Source organism: Muscardinus avellanarius (assembly GCF_963383645.1).
Source record: "Muscardinus avellanarius genome assembly, chromosome: 15".
Taxonomy (NCBI): Eukaryota; Metazoa; Chordata; class Mammalia; order Rodentia; family Gliridae; genus Muscardinus; species Muscardinus avellanarius.
This window is the reverse complement of record NC_137801.1, coordinates 36,407,106-36,427,735: the sequence shown is the minus strand read 5'-3', so window position 1 is coordinate 36,427,735 and position 20,630 is coordinate 36,407,106. Positions and strand designations below refer to the sequence as shown.

Here is a 20,630-nt window from a genome sequence, read left to right as displayed (position 1 = left end):
TCACAGCAGCTAGGCCCTTGGTTTTTTTAATAAGGGGGTAACAAAACCAGAACCAAATGTCAAATGTCCTACTTACGGCAATGGTATGTGAACTGCTCTGCAGGGCACCTGATGAGGTAAAAAGAGGCACCGAACTCCTCTAAGAATTCCACCTGGAATTAAGATGCCTGGCAGGGAGGAGCAACTGAGCACACAGAACCAAGACCCAGGCACATCAGTGGCACGGGGAATAGAGAGGGCCGACTGATCTCCAGCCTGTGAGCCGAAGACAGTGTCGCCATTAACAGAAAGAGGGAACACCTGCAGCAGGAGGCAAGGGCCCAATAAAGATGTAGGATGCTTTGATTTAGAACATCACACAAGGCAAGCAGGATTTGGTGAAAAGACACAGGATAGCGATGCAAAACAAACTTTGTTTTCATCATGACTTCTGTATTATTATCAAAATAACAAGGGAAAGGATTAACTATAGCAACAGTAATTAAAACAGTGTTGGGCTCTGGGCGTTTAGCTCACTGGCTGACCACCTAACTAGCATGCTCAAGGACCTGGGTTTGATTCCCAGTACTGCCCCCTACCTCCAAAAAAAAAGTTGTCCAAAGTGCAGAATTAGCCAGGCACTGCAGCACAAACCTGTAATCTCAGATGTTTGGAAGGCTGAGGTAAGAGGGTCACAAGTTCCAGGATAGCCCAGGCAACTTGTGGGACCCTGCATCAATATAAAATGGAAAGGGCTGGAACTGGCTGAAAGAGACTACAGCATATAATAATATATACTTGAAACTTTAAATAGCTGTCATTGTATAACTGTTAACTAGTACTTACTGCATGCTTGCTATGTTCCAGGACCCATTACTGCCGGTTTCCTCAGCCTGTGCACTATTGGACTTTGGGCTGAACACATCCTATGTATGACAGGATGTGCAGCAGTATCCCTGGCCTCTACCCAAAAGGTTCTAGTAGCATTTTGCTGCTCTCCCCTCAACTGGTTGGGAAAACTAAAAATATCTACACACTGCCTACTGTTCCCTGGGGACAAAATTGTCCTGGGGTTGAGAATTACTGTCCTACATGTTTGTAATCAGTATCTGCTTATAATTAATTGTTACAGGCTAATGCCTTTTGTTTTTGCCCCCTTTTTTTGGGGGGGGCATAGGCCTTCTAACTCGGAACTATACCCTCAGCCGTTTTTTATTTTGAAACAGCGTCTTGCTAGGTTGCTGAGGGCCTCACTGAGTGGCTGAGGCTCGTCTTAAACCTGCAATGTCCCTGCATTCGGCCTCCTGTAATCAGCACTGAGATTACAGGGGCATCACCATGCCTGGTTGCTGATGTTTCTAAGTGGATTAGCATTTAACATTCCACAAAATTATCCAGTGAAAATAAGATTTATGGAAAAGTAAGACAAGTTTCAAAATCTAGAAGTTTCAAAATCTAGGAAACTTAGTAAGGAGGGTATTTAAGAAAACATAATAACCATAATAAAAATATGAGAACAGTAAATCTCCACTGCACTCGGACCAAACCTAGTGGTCAGTCAGTCCCTTGTCTCCTTAAACCTTAGCCTCACAGTCAACTCATCCTTCCTCTGCTGAGAATTAGGTCCTGTGCGCAGTTTTTCTTTTTGTGTACTACAAATTGAATCTAGGGGCATTCTAGCCCCGGCCTTTTTGTTGCTGTTGTTATGCCCTTTATGTTATTTTGTATTTTAAAAAAGGGTCTCACTAACTTGCCAAGGCTGGCCTCCAACCTGAGATCCTCCTGTCTCAGCCTCCCAAGTACTGGGATTGCAGGTGAGTGCCACCACACTTGGCCCTTGTGCACAGCTGCACTGAAATTAAAAACTGCGAGACTCCAATCCCCCACCTTCCAAACATGGGAGGAAATTTCCTCATTGCTTCTTCATCTGTAACTCAAAAACTAGTTAAAAACATATGGTGTTGAGATAGTAGAAAGTGACAGATTTTGAGGCCAAAGCTAGCTAGTACTTGCACTAGCGGAAGGCACTTCTGCATAATTTCTACTTTTTGTTTTTTTGCAGTACTAGAGTTCAAACCCAGAGCCTTATGCATACCAGGCAGAGACTACCACTGAGCTACATTCCAGTCTTATTTTATTTTGAGATGGGTCTTATGAAGTTGCCCAGGCCGGCTTTAACCTTAAGATCTTCCTGTTTCTGGCTCCTGAATTTCTACCTTCTCTAATGACATTTTCTTATTTGCTGATAAGCTAATTCCAGGTTAGAAAACATGTATTGTAGCAAGAAGATCCACTTACTAAATCTTTAACTCTCAGACATCTCCTGAAATCCCCAATCACTGATGGGTGCTATTTAGTTAGTAGCAGCAGAGCTGGACCAGAGGCAGTGGCAGTTAGCAGCTCAAGAGTGCTGGGCACTGCGCTAAATGAACCATGAGAACTGCTTCTTTACGCATCACGACGCCGGGTTGCACCTCCATACACCCCCCTCCCCCTCCATACACCCCCCTCCCCCTCCATACACCCCCCTCCCCCTCCATACATTTCCACCTCCCCCCTCTATTTTTGCTACTAGGGGGATTGAACCCAAGGGCATTCTACTTACCTCTGAGCTATATACTTCCAGCTCTTTTTATATTTTATTTTGAAAAAAGTCTCATTATTTTGCTGCCTCCCTAAGTGGCTAAGGCTGTCCTTAAACCCGCAATCCTCCTGTCTCAGCCTGGAGGGATTACATGTGTTTGTGTGACCATGCCTAGCTACCACTTTTTTTTTTTTTTTAAAGAAAAAGAAATAGGAAATTAGAGGGATTGAATCATTTCCCAAATTATCCAAGTAAGATATATCAGCCAAATTTTACTCAATCTGTGAATCCATAATTCAATTCTAGTTTAGTAACTTAATCTTATTTTAACACTTCAACAAAAATTTTAATATGTAAAATAGATAATTTTCTTAAAATTCTAATACTACACATTTAAACAATAATTCAAAGTTTCACATATGACATCTTTCGCTATGGAAAATTTTCTAAGTAGTTTATTCAAACTATGTTATGTAAGATTTAAAAATCTCAAAGAAACCCTTACTGTCTTTTGCAAACTAAATGCTCATCATTTCTGATCTCAAGAGTTTGTTAAATGGTGAGTAGCCATAGGTCAATTTTAAAATTCCAAAGCCACAAAAAACATTATTCACTAGCAAAAAAAAAAAAAAAAAAGCCACAATAATCTTTTAGAATTCATTAAGAAACGTTCACAAAGAAAGCAAGCCTATAACATATTCTGGCATGACGCTGCTGCTGCCACCTACCCAGGATATTAATTCCAGTTCTATATCCCATGCCAATGCAAATTGGAATCTGGCCACTGGTCAAATGTGCCCACTCGAAGGGCTGGGGGATGTAGCACAGTGGCTGAGTGCTTGCCTAGTATGTGAGAGAATCTGGGGTCTATTCCCAGCACTATAAAATAGAAACACAAAATATATAGCCCTCAGGAATATCAAAAGGATTATTAGTAAGCATATATTGCAGCCAAGACCTAAGTATCTGTTTTTGAATATGATATTTTCTACTACTTAATTTCCCTGCAAACTGGGCATAGTGGTGCACACCTATAATCCCAGTACATGGGAGGCTTACACAGGAGGATTGCAGGTTCAAGGCTAACCTCGGCAATTTAGCAAGGCTCACAGATATTTACTGAGAGCCTATTTCCAAAAAATAAAATTAAACAGGCCTGTTCCAAAAAATACAGTTAAGCAGGCCTGAGGGTACAGTTCAGAGGCAGAATGCCCCTGGTTTTAATCCTAGTACCTAAAATAAAATAAAATTCCCCTGCAACCAGGTCCAAGCTACATGTGGCTGTGTGGGTGATGGCAATATTCAAGTGAGGTTTAACTACTGCTATACCTATTGATATCCTTAACACCCTCTCCCCCCAAAATATGAAAATCAGAAAGAAGGGGGTTCTTTAAACCTCACATTTAGTTCATAGGTTCTCAAAGTAGGTGATATCAACCCCTAAAAAGTGCTGAAATGAAAAATAAATGAATAAACCAACACAAATTTGGCACTGCATCTTTGTGCTTATTCACTTAAAGCAGATTTCCAATGGGACGTTATTTATTGATTTTGGTTTCTGTCACCACCACACCCGGCCAAAAGGGCAAGAAGCCAAGTAAGTCTGGGACTCTCTGAATTCTAGTCTGTTGCCTAATTACAATTAAAAAGAAAAACTGTTGCCGGGCTTGGTGGCGCACACTTGTAATCCCAGCATTTGGGAGTTTGAGGCAAGAAGATTGCAGTTTCTTAGACAGCCTCAGCTACTTAGTGAGGCCCTCTGCAACTTAGTAAGACCTTGTTTCAAAATAAAGAATAAAAAATCGGGCTGGGGGTAAAGCTCGGAGGTAGAATGTCACTGGGTTCAAGCCCTAACACAAGAAAGAAGAAAGAAAGAAAAGAAAAGAAAAGAAAAGAAAAGAAGAGAAAAGAAGGAAGAAAGAAAGAAGGAGAAAGAAAGAAGAAAGATTGTGACATGCTAAATATCTGAGGCTTCAATAAGAATTCAAAATGATTTATTTGCTTATGATTTCAAAAATACGGTGTCTTTCTCTAAAATCTACTATTATTATTATCATCACTGTTGTTTTGGGGGTACCCATGCATATTATACATTGAACCCAGGATGTTTCCCACTGAAGCACACCCCAGCCCTTTATCGTTTATTTTGAGAGGATTGCCAAGTTGCCCAGGGTAGCCTCAAAATTATGACACTCTCGCCTCAGCTTCCAAATTCCTGGGGGTTACAGACACGCACCTCCTCGCCTGGCTGCTGCTTTTCCCTGTTAAAGATGAACATGTACAAATTAAAGCTAACAAGTTATAAGCTTAAAAATAAACTTAACAAAAATGTATAAAACCTATATGACTAAAACTATATTTAAAAAATAAAACTCACACTCCCACAATATTCAAAAGTAGCCTTGAAGAAAGGGAAAGTCATTTCTGGTTAGGACATTTCAACTCATCAAAATGTCTATATTCTCCCTAAGATTAACTGCAAAGTTACTTGCAGCCGGGCGTGGTGGCGCACGCTTGTAATCCCCACGCTTGGGAGGCGGAGACAGGAGGATCGCGCAGGTTCAAAGCCAACCTCACTGGCTTAAGAGACCCTGTTTCCAAATAAAAATACAAAATAGGTCTGGGAGTGTAGCCCAGAGGTAGAAGGGCTCCATCTCCAGTACCACAAAAAACAAACAAAACAAAAGTTACTTGCAACCACAATAAAAATGCAAAGGAGGGGTAAGAGGGGTCTTTATTTGGTGCGAGGTAGGCTAATGATAAAGCTCATGTGGAAATACTTGCATGCAGACATTGGTAAGAAAACACTGAAAAGCAAGAGCTATGACAGGGAACTAGACGTCTCAGATACGCCACAGAGTACCACTCCACTACAACTGAACAGGGAGCACGAGAGCTCGAACCAACAGACCAAGAGGACAGCGCAGACGCCTCACACACAGACCCATGCGCTGCTCAGTACTGTGAGCAGATCAGCATCTCCCAACCAAACCAGAGGCCTCGTGAAAGCGGAGGGGAGAAACTGACAAACTGATGGCAAACTCTAACAGTAAGAGGACATAAACATCTGTAAGATCTACAACCACCCCAGGAAATGAGGAACAGGGCTGAGAATGCGTCTTAGGGGTAAAGCACTTGCTAAGGCCGAGGTTCTATCCCCAGCACCACATTTAAAAAAAAGAAAAAAGAGGGGAAATCTGCCCTACCATACAACATGTAAAAGATAAAATAAACCTGAATCTATCACACAATGGAACACTGCATAGAATTTCATAGCTCTCTATGTAAAATTCTGGAAGAACATGTTAAATTAATAACACTAGTTAAGAGCAATTAAGCTGTTGAGCTGGTCTCACACCTGTGATGTTAACAGCAATTAAGGAGGGAAGATCTGAGGTACTGCTATCTTTGTTTCTAGTATAATTTTATTTTCTACCACATGTTGTGTTTCTTCAATAAAGCAAAGTTTAAGACTGAAAAATGGGAAAAGGCAAGGAGAATACAGTGGAGCCCCTGTTCCAAGGGCAGTGAATTCGTCAGAAGCAATCCTAACTGCAGTTCAGTGGGGACTTGTAAGCCCTTGCACCCCACAGTTCACACAGTGGGGGCTGCTTCCCAATATACCCATACAAATCTGACTTTTCTTATTTATTTAAGGTCCTATTGTGCAGTAGTTCATGCAAAGCAAGCATTCTGTTGCCTGAATAAACCACTCACCCTAGAGGACCACCACAAGAAACACTGCATTAACAGTCATGAAAAGTCACTTCTTCGTGATATCATTTGGAAAATCAAATATGAAAGTTTAACAAAATATGCATAAAATATGCAAAAAGCAAGTGTATGTTTTTTGATTTGTTTTTGTAGTACTGGGGATGGAACCCAGGAGCTTTCTGCTTCCAGGCGATACTCCCAGACCTATTTTATATTTTATTTGAAAACAGGGCTCACTAAGTTGCTGAGAGCCTCACTAAGTAGCTGAGGCTGGCTTCAAACTTGTGCGATCTTCTTGTCTCAGCCTCCCAAGTGCTGGGATTACATGCCTGCATCACCATGCCTAGCTCCAACCAAGTGTTTTGTTTGTTTAGAGGTTTTTTTTTTTTTTTTTTCCAGTACTAGGGATGGAACCCAGAGCATTCTACCTCTGAGCTAGACCCCCAGACCTATTTTTTATTCTTTATTTTGAAACAGGGTCTCACCGAATTGCAGAAGGCCTCACTAATTAGCTGAGGCTGTCCGAGAACCATGATCCTCCTAGTCTCAGCCTCCCAAATGCTGAGATTACAAGTGTGCGCCACCACACTCGACCCAAAAGTTTTTTAATGGAATAAAATTTAGTTACCACTTAGTGCAGTGTTATGAGCCTAATATCAAACAATTTAAACCATTAAGACCCAAAATTATTTCTATTACAGACCAGAAGATCAACAAGCAGCTGGGCTTGGTAAAATACACCTGTAATCCTAGCTAATCTGCGGGATGAGGCAGAAGATAGCAAGTTTAAGACCAGCCTGAACAACTTAATGAGACCCTGTCTCAAAATAACACTGAAAAGGGCTGGGGATGTAGCTCAGTGGTAGAGCACTTGCCTAGCATGTACAAGGCCAAAGGTTCAATCCCCAGTACTGCCAAAAAATAAAGTAAAAAGTGTTTCAACCTATAATTAACTCTATACAAATAATCCATTCAAAAAATTGCCAAAAAATATTGAGTACAGATATGGCATGCTCGTCTCCAAACTTCATCGGTACTTACTAACCTCCTGGTATTTGAATTCATGAGAGTTCAGAGTGTGTAGCCTGGCATGATCCACAAATGACCCATCTGTGCACCAAGGGTCCAACATATCACATGGTCCACAAAATCTAACCTGCTATCTGTTGGTTTAACTTTTCAGCTTTTGTTTTCTCAAGTAAAGACAAGAGAAAAAAGAACCTATGGATGGAAGTGTATGTTTTAATAATCAGATGGGTGTCAGACAAAAGTAGAGGCTATTTTGTGCTTAACACAAATCAAAGACTTTCATATAAAGACTAATAAATTCTAACTTCTATGTGGCAAAAAAATAAGTTTTTTTTAAAAAGTCACTATTTTTTTTGTGTGTGTGTGTGTACTGGGGTTCCTGGAAACCCTTCTACCTCCGGGCTACACTCCCAGACCTATTTTATATTTTTATTTGGAAACAGGGTCTCTTAAGCCAGCGAGGCAGGCTCCGAACCTACGCGATCTCCTGTCTCTGGATTACAAGCAAAATTATTTTTTAAAATTAAAAAACAAATCAAATAGCAAGGAGTTACTTATGAACAAAAGACAAATATTTCAATATTCAAAGTTGTGCCAGTAAATAATAAAAAGATAAGTAACCAGAAAGAAAATACACAAGAAATTAAGATAAGTGTTAAAGATAATCCAGACAAGTATAATCACAACTTAAAATAACAAAGTTGACATATCAAAAATAAATAAATTCAGGGAGAAGACCTAAAATATTGGTGGAGGCATTTGATGTATTCATCTATAAATAATACAAACTTTTGGAAAGGCAAATCACTTTCAATATCCAAAGTATACAGGAGATAGGAATCCACTGCAGCTCGCGCTCTCTCTCTCTCTCTCACACACACACACACACACTCACACACACACTCACACATACACACACAAACACCCCTTTAGATCTTGCATCTCTCTAGTACAGAAATAATCTAGATCAGCTAAAATCCACCAAAAGGTACCTGTCCACTAGACTCCATTTCCACTGGGCTAGATGACTAAAAGGGATTCAACAATTTCAAGAATGAGCATATCATATTAACATTAAAACACAAGTTCAAGAACACTAACAGTCTTAAAGCTGTACTTCAAAACACAGAAATAAAACAAAAAAAATGAAGTCACAAATGAATAATTGATGAGATAAATTACTTTCCTTTGTACTGGGGATTGAATCCAGGTGTGTTCTATCTCTGAGCTACACCGCCAGCCTTCCCCCTCCCCTTACTTTTAAAACAGAGTCCTAGCCGGGTGTGGTGGGCACCCTTGTCATCCCCGCGCTTGGGAGGCTGAGACAGGAGGATCGCACGGGTTCGAAGCCAGCCTCAGGTACTTAGTGAGGCTCTCAGCAACTTAGTGAGACCCTGTTTCCAAGAATCCTCATGTCTTAGTCTCCCAAATACTTGCATTACAAGCATGTGCCAGCTGAGATAAATTATTTTCTATTGCTATTTGTTGTTTTTAAAACTAGAAAGGCTCATAACTTTTTTTTCCCTTTGTGGTACTGGGAAAGAAACCCAGGAGCATTCTACTTCTGGGCCACACCTCCAGCCCTATTTTATTCTTTTACTTTGAAGCAGGTTTTCACTAAGTTGCAGATGACCTTACTAAGTTGCTGAAGCTGGCCGAAAACCTGGAATCCTCCTTTCTCAACCTCCCAAATGCTGGGATTACATGTGTGCCACCACGCCCTATAACTTTTCAACTCTACACTGAAGGTTACTTCTTCCATAAAAGGACAAGAATATTTGAGTTTCAAGATACAGATTTTCACAGGACCTGACACTCAAGGAAAACATACCTTCTAAGAGCATTTCTGGGATGTCTGCTTGATACCGAGGACCCACTCTGATTTCACCTTTGTCAGCTAATAGCGTTTTCACTGAGGGGTCATAGACCAACGAGTAGAAAAAGGTATCCTGAAAAACACAACAGAAAACACCTAGGTGAATGGACAACTTTTTACCTTTTTTTTTTGGCAGTACTGGGGATGGAACCCAGAGGCATTGTACCTCTGAGCTACACCCCAGCCCTATTTTTTTAGTCTTTTTATGTTTTTGAGACAAGTCTCACTGAGTTGTGAAGGGCTGCTAAGTAGGTAAGGCTCCTCTAGTCTCTGCCTCCCAAATACTGGGATTATAAGAGTGTACCACCACGCCTGGTTCCTTTGACTTTTAAAAGGCAATAAAGTCAATGTCACAATAATAAAAGCATAAAATTTCAGGGAGTATATAAAATTTCATTTTGATGAATAAATTCGTAAATCTTCATAGACAGCCTGGTGTTATTGTCTTCATTTATGGTAGTGCAAAATTAAATCAAGCCGAGAGAAATAGATTTAAATGATCTAAATTATAAAATTTTGCGCCGGGCATGGTGGGCACATTTGTAATCCCCATGCTTGGGAGGCGGAGACAGGAGGATCGTGCAGGTTCGAAGCCAGTTGTGCTGGCTTAAGAGACCCTGTTTCCAAATTAAAAAGTATAAAAATAGGTCTGGGAGTTAACCAGAGGTAGAAGGGCTTCCAGGAACCCCAGTACCACCAATAAATAAATAAATAAATAAATAAATAAATAAATAAATAATAAAATTTTATAATTTTTAGTCTAAAATAAAAACACTAACTGCTCAAAAACAGGATTTAAAAAGCTAGCAAAGTTAAAACTATAACTCAAAAGCAAGACAACTAAAATCAAAGATCTCCAAGGCACCAAGTCTACACCAAAAGCAATGTCTATATACATTATCAGGTACTTGCTTTTTAAATGTTCACCCCACATTTTATTCAAAATACAAAAAGGCACACACATCTCACATTTACTAAACTATATGAGAGTTGAACTTACTTGTGATTGATTAATATCACTATGGAGATATATTAATTATAATTCTGTAATTTTGCCTCTATTTTTTTTCCAGTATTGGGGATGGAACCCAGGGGCATTCTACCTATTTTTTATTCGCTATTTTGAAACAGGATATCACTGAGTTAAAAAGAGCCTAAGTAGTAAAGGCTGGCCGTGAACCCAGATCCTCCTGTCTCAGCCTCCCTTATACTGGGATTACAAGTGTGTGCCACCATGCCTGGCCCCACCAAAAATTTAGTAAAATGCTATCTAAGGGAAAGAAAACATTTGCAAGAATATAAAAACTATCCTCCTTGACATAGTTAGAGGAAATAATCACTAAGAAATCAGGATGGGTTGTTCTGTAGAAATGAGCAATACAGTGTTACTAAGTAACTTAAGATACTGTCACTATCTCACTGGACTAGGGAGACGCTATTCAAAAAAAAAAAAAAAAATAGGGCTGGGGTTGAAGCTCAGAGGTAGAATGCCCCTAGGTTCAATCCCCAATTCTGCAAAGAAAAAAAAAAAACAGAAATACTTCAAATCACTTTTAATCTGTAAAACTCATTAACACAGGACAATTAAAAAAAAGAACTGGGGAGGGTGTTGGGGTTTATCTTGGAGGTAGAACGTAAGAACACATAAGAAGTCCTGAGTTCAACACCCCCCCACACACATAGGATTTACCATAAACTACACATAAATGAGAAGATTATACAGTCAGTCACTTAGAGTCCTTAGATTTATATGTACTGTCGGGGAAATATTCAAAATACGTTTCATTTACAAGAACAGTTGAGTAAACGGAGAGAAGGTTTCAAGAGTGGTCAGAAGAGCCCGTTCGGCAGCTCGGGTTAGTGAAGAACGGTGGCTGCAAAGCTCTTCTTTGGGTCCCAGCCTCAAACCCACAAGACAGACCTCTCAGGGATGGCCTTGTCAGTAGCAGGGTAGCAAATTAAGCAATGCCAAAAAGGTCTTTTCAAATTGAATAAAGCACATGATGTAGGCAGTTTTATTTTTCCTAACTTTCCCCTCCTGCAAAAAGAGAAAAAGAGAGACAGGTTCCTTAAATACACTGCCTGATATAACATCCTGGCCCGAAGATTGATAAAGGGATTTGTGGTTAAAAAAATCAAGTGGACAAGGGTGGCGTGGTAGCGCACGCTTGTAATCCCCGCTCTTGGGAGTCAGCCTCAGCTACTCAGTGAGACCCTGTTTCAAAATAAAAAATAAAAAATAGGGCTGAGGGTGTAGCTTGGAGGTAGAATGCCCCTGGGTTCCATCCCTAGTACCACACCCACAATAAAAAGAAATCCCTCTCTAAGCGAAATACACTAATAAAAGACAATGAAACATAATGAATATTTTCCCATTTCTATTTCTGTGAATTAAACCTATTTTCGAGCATATCATAATCATTTATTGTACAGACTGATGACAAAAGCCTAAATTATAAATTTTACAAGCATAAATTATAAGACTATTCACCTCTTATCTGCCTTCAAGGTTTATTTTTCTTCTAGTTTATCTTTTTTTTTTTTTTTTTTTGGGTGGGTCTGGGGATGAAACCCAGGGGCATTCAACCTCCGAGCTATACCTCCTGCCCTATTTTTTATTCTTTATTTTGAAATAGGGTCTCACTGGGTTGCAGAGGGTCTCACTAAGTAGCTGAGGCTGTCCGCGAACCGCAATCCTCCAGTCTCAGCCTCCCGAATGCTGGGATTATAAGCTCGGCTTAATTTATCTATCTTTAATTTTTTTGTTTTGGTTTTGGTACCGGAGAGTGAGCTCAAGGGCATTCCCTCCAAGCTATACCTCGAGCCCTCCCTTCCTTCCTTTCTTCCTTCTTTTTTTTTTTTTTTTTTTGTAGTACTGGAGATGAAACCCAGGGACAGTCTCCCTCTGAGCTACACCCCCAGCCCGATTTTTTACTTTTTATTTGGTTTTTCGGGTTTTTTGTTTTGTTTTGTTGCGGGTCTGGAGATGGAACCCAGGGGCATTTGACCTCTGAGCTATACCCCCTGCCCTATTTTTTATTCTTTATTTTGAAACTGGGTCTCACTGAGTTGCAGAGAGCCTCACTAAGTAGCTGAGGCCAGCTGCAAACCTGTGCAATCCTCCTGTCTCAGCCTCCCAAGTGCTGGGATTACAAGCATGCACCACCACGCTTGGCAAAAGAAAAAAATAATTTTTTTTGGTGGTGGTACTTGGGTTCCTGGAAACCCTTCTACCTCCAAGCTATACTCCCATACCTATTTTTATAGGTTTTTGTTTGTTTGTTTGTTTGTTTTTACCTCCAAGCTATACTCCCATACCTATTTTTATAGGTTTTTTTTGTTTGTTTGTTTGTTTGTTTTGGTGGTACTGGGGTTCCTGTAAGCCCTTCTACCTCCAGGCTACACTCCCAGACCTATTTTCACATTTTTATTTGGAAACAGGGTCTCCTAAGCCAGCGCACGCTTTGAACCTGCGCAATCCTCCTGTCTCTGCTTCCTAAGCGCAGGATTACAATCCTGCGCCACCACACCCAGCTATTTTTATACTTTTTAAATTTGGAAACAGGGTCTCTAAAGCCAGCGTGGCTGGCTTCAAACCTGCGCGATCCTCCTGTCTCCACCTCTCAAGCGCGGGGATTACAAGTGTGTGCCACCACGCCCAGCTAAAAGAAATATTTTTAACTGACAAACTTTTTTGGGGGATTCCAGAAAAGAAAGCTGACCAACAATGGCAAAATGTCATCTGGAAAGAAAATGATAAAAAAGCCACCAATTTTTTAAAAGAGGAATATATTAACATATGGTGAACAAGTGTGTTGAAGATATACAATTAGCTCTGTAGTAATGCCCGCTCTTGGGAGGCGGAGACAGGAGGATCGTGCAGGTTCGAAGCCAGCCTAGCGCGCTGGCTTAAGAGACCCTGTTTCCAAATAAAATATAAAATAGGTCTGGGAGTGTAGCCCAGAGATAGAAGGGCTTCCAGGAACCCCAGTACCACCAAAAAAAAAAAAAAAAAAAAAAAAGACATTCATCTAAATCACGTGCTGTGTTAAAAACAGGACAGTTTGCTCATGTACCTCACTTAACCAGGAAAAAGAGGTTACCCAAGTGCACACTACTCATTGCCCTCTGCTGTGACACAGCTAAACAGTGAAATAATAATTTGGGACAAGCCAGGCGTGGTGGCGCACGCTTGTGATCCCTGCGCTTGGGAGGCTGAGACAGGAGGAGCGCGCAGGTTCAAAGCCAGCCTCAGCTACTGAGCGAGGCTCTCAGCAACTTAGACCCTGTTCCCAAATAAATCATAAAATAGGGCTGGGGTGTAGCCCAGAGGTAGAAGGCCCCTGGGTTCCACCCGCCAGTAACACAAAAAAAAATTATTTTGGGACAAAAAAATACAGTAAAAGGGCCGGGCGTGGTGGCGCACGCTTGTAATCCCCGCGCTTGGGAGGCGGAGACAGGAGGATCGCGCAGGTTCGAAGCCAGCCGTGCTGGCGTAAGAGACCCTGTTTCAAAAATATAAAATAGGTCTGGGAGTGTAGCCCAGAGGAAGGAGGGCTTCCAGGAACCCCAGTACCACCAAAAAAAAAAAAAAAAAAAAAAATACAGTAAAAGGTATGAGCTTCATGTGAAATGATTGGGAATTATAGCACAGAACAAGAGTGATTTTGAGTTACCTCTTTATCAAGATATGACAACACTGATTCTGTCTCATTCAGAAGGGCAACACTGCATTTTCCCCTGTTGAAGAGAAAAAATGTGAATAAATGTGAGGAAGCTACCGCTTAACTTCAGTGTGGACGTATGCAGACGCAGGCGGACTGAAACAGGGCGGTAGGATTCAAAACTAAATGGTAGAGATGGCAGTTAAGAACACATTCTCATGTATTTAGAATATTAAACCTGCTTTACAATCCTGGTGTTGGATAACCTATAAAAACAAAGCTGTCTTTTTGGCACTTAGAGAAGCCAGACTAAAAATTGCTAGGCAGTAAACCTTCATAACATACAATATTTTACAGGTACTTAATAATCAGTATACAAACTGGCACCTAAAAATATTCACATTTCTAAAGTAATTATTAAATGTGAGAACTTTAATTAAACTTTACTGAGACTGTTCTATATACTAGTTAAAATTTAAACACAAGAAACTTCTATAGAGAAAGGCACAAAATAAAGATCTATAAATTCACAAACCTTGAAGTTAGCAGCATTTACCTCTTTTAAATTTTCTTTGTGGTGGTGGGGATCCAACCCAGAGCCTCACACATATTAGACAAGTGCTCTCACATTTGACCACTGAGCTATAGCCCCAGCCCTAGCATTCATCATTCATAATAGCCCCGGGTTAGACTTCAGAAATAAAAGTCAATTTTAAAAAGGCTTACCCAGCCGGGCGTGGTGGCACACTCTTGTAATCCCAGCATTTGGGAGGCTGAGACCGGAGGATCGCGGTTCACGGACAGCCTCAGCTACTTTAGGTGAGGCCCTCCGCAAGTTAGTGAAACCCTGCTTCAAAATAAAGAATTAAAAAATAGGGCAGGGGATGTAGCTTGAAGGTCAAATGCCCCTGGGTTCCATCCCAGACCCACAAAAAAAAAAAAAAAAAGAGTACCTACATTTTGAAATAAATTGCCAGGTGTGGTGGTGCATGCCTCTAATCCTAATACTTGGAAGGCTGAGACAGGGGAATCACAGGTTCAAGGCCAGCCTCTGCAACTTAAGAACCTGTTTCAAAAATAAAAAGTAAAATAGGGCTAGGGGTGTAGCTCAAAGGTAGGATGCCCAGAACTATGAAAATTAAATTTAAAAATACCTAAGGTTACCTAAGTAGAAGTACTTTTTTCTACCATTTTCAAAATTATTCTCACCAGCTTGAAAATTTCACAATAGCTCCAAATTTGGCAAGGAAATTTTCTACTGAAGTTAGAGCTATTAGCAAAGGTTTATAAAGTATCTTTCTTCTCTCCCTCTCCTCCTCCTCCTTTTTGGCAGTACTGGGGCTTGAACTCTAGAGCACTCTAAGCACTAAATTAACCTTTTATTATCTCTCTTGAAACAAGATCTCACTAAATTGTCTGGGTTGGTCTCAAACTTGTGATCCCCCTGCCCCAACTTCTGAGCAACTAGGATTACAGGTATGCCATGATGTGGTTTTGAGGATTGAACCTAGGGGCATTCTATCGCTGAGCTGTTTTATTTTTATTTTGAAAAAGGGTCTCACTAGGTTGATGAAAGTCTTTTGCTGAGGCTATTCTCGAACCTGTGATCCACCTGTCTCAGCCTTCCAAGTATTGGAATTTCAAATGTGTACCACCACTCACGGCTGTCATTTTATTTTTCTAACCAAGTAATAGCAGTGTGAAAAACGAACCTCCAAAAAACAACAACAACAAAAAAAATCACAGACATATTAAGAACCACTTGCTCTTGGATTACTAGAGTAAAACTCTAAAGAAGATAGGTGTGGTCACACACACACCTGTAACCCCAGTGCTTGGGAAGATGAGACAGGAGGACCACAGGTTCAAAGCCAGGTTCAGCCACTTAGTGAGCTCCTGTTTCAAAGTAAAACAAAACAAAACAAAACAAAAAACATGCCAGCCAGGCATTGTGGCACATGCTTGTAATCCCCGCGCTTGGGAGGCTGAGACAGGATGATCACGCAGGTTCAAAGCCAGCCTCAGCTGGCCTAAGAGACCCTGTTTCCAAGTAAAATATAAAATAGGTCTGGGAGTGTAGCCCAGAGGTAGACAGTCCCTGAGTTCCACCCCCAGTACCACCAAAAAAAAAAAAAAAAAAAAAAAAAAGTCCCAGATATGGTGATGCAGGCTTGTAATCCCAGTATTTAGGAGGCTGAAACAGGAAGGAGAACTTAGGTTCCACGACAACCTCCACAGCTAGTGACTCACATCAACCTAGGGAGTCCCTGTTTCAAAGTAAAAAAAAAAAAGAAAAGATAAAAAAATTTTAAAAATAATAGCACTAAGAATGTCCGTGGGTTCAATCCCCAGCAACACACACACACACACACACACACAAACACACACACACACACACACACACACATGAATTACTGAAAGCAAAATTAAATAATCCAATTTGAATGCTAACATGCTGATAAAAAGTTGGTTTTCAGGCTATGGTGGTGCACACCTGAAATCCCAGTACTCGGAACCCGGAGATAGGAGGATCACAGTTTGAAGCTAGCCTAGGCAACCTAATGAGATGCTACCTGAAAATTTTCTTTTAAAATCTATCCAATTTCTAATTTGGTCACTTTCAGAGTTATAAAGAGCTGGGCAGGGTAGTGCACAACTATAATCCCAGTTCTTGGAAGGCTGGACAGAAGGATAACTGATTAGCCAGGCGTGGTGGCACAAACTTGTAATCCCAGTACTTGGGAGGCTGAGACAGCCTCAGCTACTTAGAGACCTGTTTCAAAAATAAAGAACAAAAGCCGGGCGTGGTGGCGCACGCTTGTAATCCCCGCGCTTGGGAGGCAGAAACAGGAGGATCGCGCAGGTTCTAAGCCAGCCGCGCGTGTTGGCTTAGGAGACCCTGTTTCCAAATAAAAATGCAAAAATAGGTCTGGGAGTGTAGCCCGGAGGTAGAAGGGCTTCCAGGAACCCCAGTACCACCAAAAATAAAAAATAAAAATTAAAAAAAAATAAAGAACAAAAAATAGGCCCTTAATAAGAGCTGATTAAGCCGTATTTCTAATGGCTCAATCTGAGTCACACAGAAGGAAAAACCAACTTCTAAAGCTCCCTAAAGTCGAGTGTGTTTGTTTAATGGGTCAGAACCAGATCTGCTGAATGTTACTTTAATAAATAACACTGTTGCCTACAGTCACTTGAATTTTTTGTTTTGTTTTTGTTTTTGGTGGTACTGGGGGTGGAACCCAGGGACTTTTCTACCTCCAAGCTATACTCCCAGACCTATTTTATATTTTTATTTAGAAACAGGGTCTCACTAAGTTTCTGAGAGACTCACTAAGTAGCTGAGGCTGGCTTCGAACCTGTGTGATCCTCCTGTCTCAGCCTCCCAAGTGCCGGGATTACAAGCGTGCGCCACTTGAATTTAAGTGTAAATGGACACTGAAAATTCATACAAAAATATACCATACTTAAAAGTCTACTCTAAATGAAAAAGCTGGGCGTGGTGGTGCAAGCTTGTGATCTCAGCACTTGGGAGGCTGAGACAGGAGGATCGCACAGGTCCAAAGCCAGCCTCAGCTACTTAGTAAGGCTCTCAGTAACTTAGTAAGACCCTGTTTCCAAATAAAGTATAAAAAAGGTTGGGGAGTATAGCCCGGAGGTAGGAAAGCCCCTGGGTTCTACCCCTAGTACCACACACACACAAAAAAAGCTTCTCTAAAAAATCAGAAATGACCAAAAAAAAAATCTTGTTTTCATTATATTAAGAGAAAAGGAAACACTGGCTCTACCATTTCAGAACACAAGATTCCGCCGGGCGTGGTGGCGCACGCTTGTAATCCCCGCGCTTGGGAGGCAGAGACAGGAGGATCGTGCTGGTTCGAAGCCAGCCGCGTGCGCTGGCTTAGGAGACCCTGTTTCCAAATAAAAAATATATATATAAAAATAAGTCTGGGAGTGTAGCCCGGAGGTAGAAGGGTTTCCAGTAGCACCACACATACAAAAAAAAAAAAAAAAAACCCAGAAGATTCCAAAAATAATAGAAGGCTACTATCCCTGTCAATCTAAAATACAAATTGTCTTGAGGGCAAAGATAAAAGACTAGGAGACTTCCGGGAAGATGGTGACCGAGAAAAGCGGGGCTTAAGAGCCCCGCTAACAACAAATCTCCATTACCACAAAATCAGCGCCTTTCAAAGCCAGAAAACAACATCACCAGAGAAACAAAAAAAATCACCAGGCTCCAGAGAGAAAGCGGACTGAGAACAGAGCCACAGAGGAGATCCTCACGCCCGAGGACGCGGCAGCAGCGCCATACTGCCGGCGGCACCGGCGAATTCACGGGACGGCCACAGCAAGCCGAGGGGAGCCGCTGCGGAACAGCCAAGCGGGATTTCTCGGCGCAGAGGGCATCTAAAGCTTCCAGTGGCTGAGCTCAGCACACGCTGCAGAGATTCAGAGTGGAAATCAAAACCAAGAAAAAAAAACGCCAGCCCCATAGCCGAGGGCGTAGCAGCGGCGCCATATTGCCACCGGCAGCAACAGCACCGAATTCACTGAATTCAGTAGAGCTACATCTGTGTACTCAAGAACAGTGAGTCAAATTGTGGGCCACAGCGGAGAAATCCCAGTACTGTACTCACTGGGACTTGACCCAGTGGGAGAGGGGCGGTGGCAGTGATATCACACCATAGGAGAACGTGCAACCTGGCACCCCCCCACAGTCTAAAGCAGCCTCTATCGACTCTCTGGGTTGGAGACTCTGTGATACAACCCAGTAAAGGAGTAGTGGGGTCTGAGATACTACTGACTCGAGATCCAGAGCACCTTAAGGGAAGTCATAGTGACCCAAGGGAAGAACCCAGAAAAGGCACAAACTTCCGAAATCATGGGAAAGAGAAATAATACTGGAGCAATGAATGCTCACAACCCCACAACATCAGAACCCGATAAAACAGAAAATCAGAGATTTCTAGAAGATCAAATCAGGAAAATAACTGTAGAAATAATAGAGGTGCTTCGAAAAGAACTCAGAGAGAGCCAAAAAGAGATAAAGGATGCAATTAATGAAGTAAAGGCCTCAATTCAAAGCACAAACAACCGATTAGAACACATGGAGAACAGAATCTCGCTCTTAGAAGATGATCATTCCAAAAATGAACGCATAGTTTCTAATCTAGGAAAAAATATCCGACAGCAGGAATCTGATATTGAAGAAATATGGGCCCATTTTAAGAGAGCTAACCTAAGAATAATTGGAATGGAGGAGGGAAAAGAAAGTGAAACCAAAGGGATCAACAATCTCTTCAAGGAAGTAATAGAAAATTTTCCAGACATAGAGCAAGAGGTCGATACGCAGGTCCAGGAAACGTATAGAACTCCCTTTAGACAGGATCGGAGAAGAGGATCCCCAGGCCACATAATTGTCAAAATTACCAATGTGGAAGCCAAGCAGAGAATCTTAAAAGCAACAAAAGCAAAGGGCCAAGTGACATTCAGAGGCAAACCAATTAGAATCACTCCAGACTTCCCAAACCAAGTCATGAGAGCCAGAAGGGCTTGGAGTAACATATTCCAAACTCTGAAAGAAAACAACTTCCAGCCAAAAATTTCCTATCCAGCAAAACTTTCTATCAAATTAGATGGAGAAATAAGAAGCTTCCATGACAAACAGAAACTGAAGGAATTTATGTCTTCAAAACCAGCACTAGAGAAAATACTCAAAGAGATTAACTACAAAGAAGAAATAGGTAACACACATCAGAACTAGAGAAACAAGATTTTTCCATCCAACAGACAACTAAGATTGGTTATCTGTGGAGATTCATTATTTATGTTAGTCTTTTACCTATCTCTAAAGGGTATTGTTTGCCTTTAATGTTGTTAATTTTTAGGATTTCTAGTTGGAATATTAATATACCTTCAGATATAGCATTTGGAAATATTTTATCCCATTCTATTAGTAACTCTTAACTCTGTTTACATTGTCTTTGGATATACAATATGTTTTTTATTTTTTAGGGAGTTTGTATACTCTTCTGTTGCCTGTGCCATTGAAATCATAACCAAGAAGTCACTGCCAATTTCAATGTTGTGAGGTTTTATGACCCAGATTTTCTCCTAAAAGTTTATAGTCTTAAGATTTATATTTAGGTCTTTTATCTATTTTGAGTTAATATTTGTATATGGGATTAGGTAAGGGTCCAATTTTATTCTTTTCCATGTAATTATTATTTTTCAACAATATTTAGTTAAAAGATTATTATTCCCACCACCAAATGTTCGTGGAAACCTTGTCAAAAATAACTTGACAATATAGGGAAGAATTTAGCTCTAGGCTTTTATTTAACTCCAATGGTTTATATATCTGCCTTTAGAATAGTACTACACTGTTTCAATTATTGTAGCTTTATATGGTTTGAAATCAGAAAATATACATCTTCTAGCTTTGTTCTTTTTCAAGATCGTTGTGGGTACCTAGAGTCCATATTCCATATTAGGATAGATTTTTTTTTTCTGAACAATAAATATATAAATATATGATAGTTTCACCTAAAAAATAGAAAAAATAGATTCTCTGGTAAGAAAGAAAGCAAAAAGAAATATTGAAATGTTATCTTTAAGTCATCAAAAGCTTGGTATCAGACAAATGAAACTGTTATGTGAGATTATCATTTTTAATTTTGGATAAATTGCTATAATACTAGATGTCAATCACTAAGCCAAGCATGGGAGGGAGGGATAGGGAGAGAATGGGGTGGGGATCGGGTGGGGGCTGACTGGGCAA

At 40.7% G+C, this 20,630-nt stretch overlaps 1 protein-coding gene across 2 annotated transcripts in view; it reads right to left on the bottom strand.

Moving 5' to 3' along the window:
• Positions 1-20,630, bottom strand: part of MTA3 (metastasis associated 1 family member 3) — a gene marked incomplete at both ends in the record, with an annotated part of 134,667 nt that overhangs the window by 50,956 nt on the left and 63,081 nt on the right. For both annotated transcript variants that reach the window (XM_080711109.1, XM_080711110.1), the window contains 2 exons: positions 9,138-9,255; positions 13,859-13,922. In XM_080711109.1, coding sequence (XP_080567235.1) covers positions 9,138-9,255; positions 13,859-13,922 — 182 coding nt within the window. The remainder of the gene's footprint in view (positions 1-9,137; positions 9,256-13,858; positions 13,923-20,630) is intronic.